Source organism: Lipotes vexillifer, unplaced genomic scaffold (assembly GCF_000442215.2).
Source record: "Lipotes vexillifer unplaced genomic scaffold, Lipotes_vexillifer_v1.1 scaffold58, whole genome shotgun sequence".
NCBI classification, from domain to species: domain Eukaryota; kingdom Metazoa; phylum Chordata; class Mammalia; order Artiodactyla; family Lipotidae; genus Lipotes; species Lipotes vexillifer.
The window spans coordinates 2920119-2920759 of NW_006781997.1; the positions used below are offsets into that span (position 1 = coordinate 2920119).

At 55.7% G+C, this 641-nt stretch overlaps 1 protein-coding gene across 1 annotated transcript in view; it reads left to right on the plus strand.

Moving 5' to 3' along the window:
• Positions 1-6: 6 nt before the first annotated feature.
• FAM184A (family with sequence similarity 184 member A) overlaps positions 7-641 on the plus strand; it is a 122042-nt gene continuing 121407 nt past the window's right edge. Inside the window, exon 1 of the mRNA XM_007454906.1 lies at positions 7-181. Coding sequence (XP_007454968.1) covers positions 14-181 — 168 coding nt within the window. The 5' untranslated portion in view covers positions 7-13. The remainder of the gene's footprint in view (positions 182-641) is intronic.

Below are 641 nucleotides of genomic sequence, written 5' to 3' on the forward strand. Positions count from 1 at the left end.
GTCTGCCGGGAAGATGGCGACCCCGGGCATGAGCTGGCAGCAGCACTATTACGGCGGCTCGGCGGCTGGGGCGGCCAAATTCGCGCCCTCGCCGGCCGCCGCGCAGCAGGCGGGGCACTGCATGGACTACAGCCAGGACTTGCACCTGAAAATGAGCAAGAAAATCGCCCAGCTCACCAAGGTAAGGGAGCGGCTGCGGGGTGGGCACTGCGGAGACGCCGCGCGGGGCCCACCTGCCCGGTTGGGAGGCTGCGCGCCCTGCGCCCGGGGCGAGTTGAACGGGGGCTGTTTTGGGGAAGCAACAGCCAGAGACTTACCTCCTGTAACCGTTCAAACTTCGGTTCAACGCCGGTGACGTTAATTTAAACTAAATTAAACCCGACAGCAAAGCTGGGTTTATGGGACTTGCCCCCCGCTACCCTTTTGGGGTAAGCCAGCACAGAACAAATTAGGATCTAGTTCTTTTACAGCACAATAATAAATCACTTTAGTTTTGCTCTCGTGCATCTGCCAAGGCTCCACGAGGCTTTACTGTAACTGTATAAAGTACAGTACCGTATTTACCCAACATGATCCGGAGTCTTCGAATTCCATCAGTATCTTTCATTGGTTACGTAGTTAAGGGGAGAATAATTCCTGCT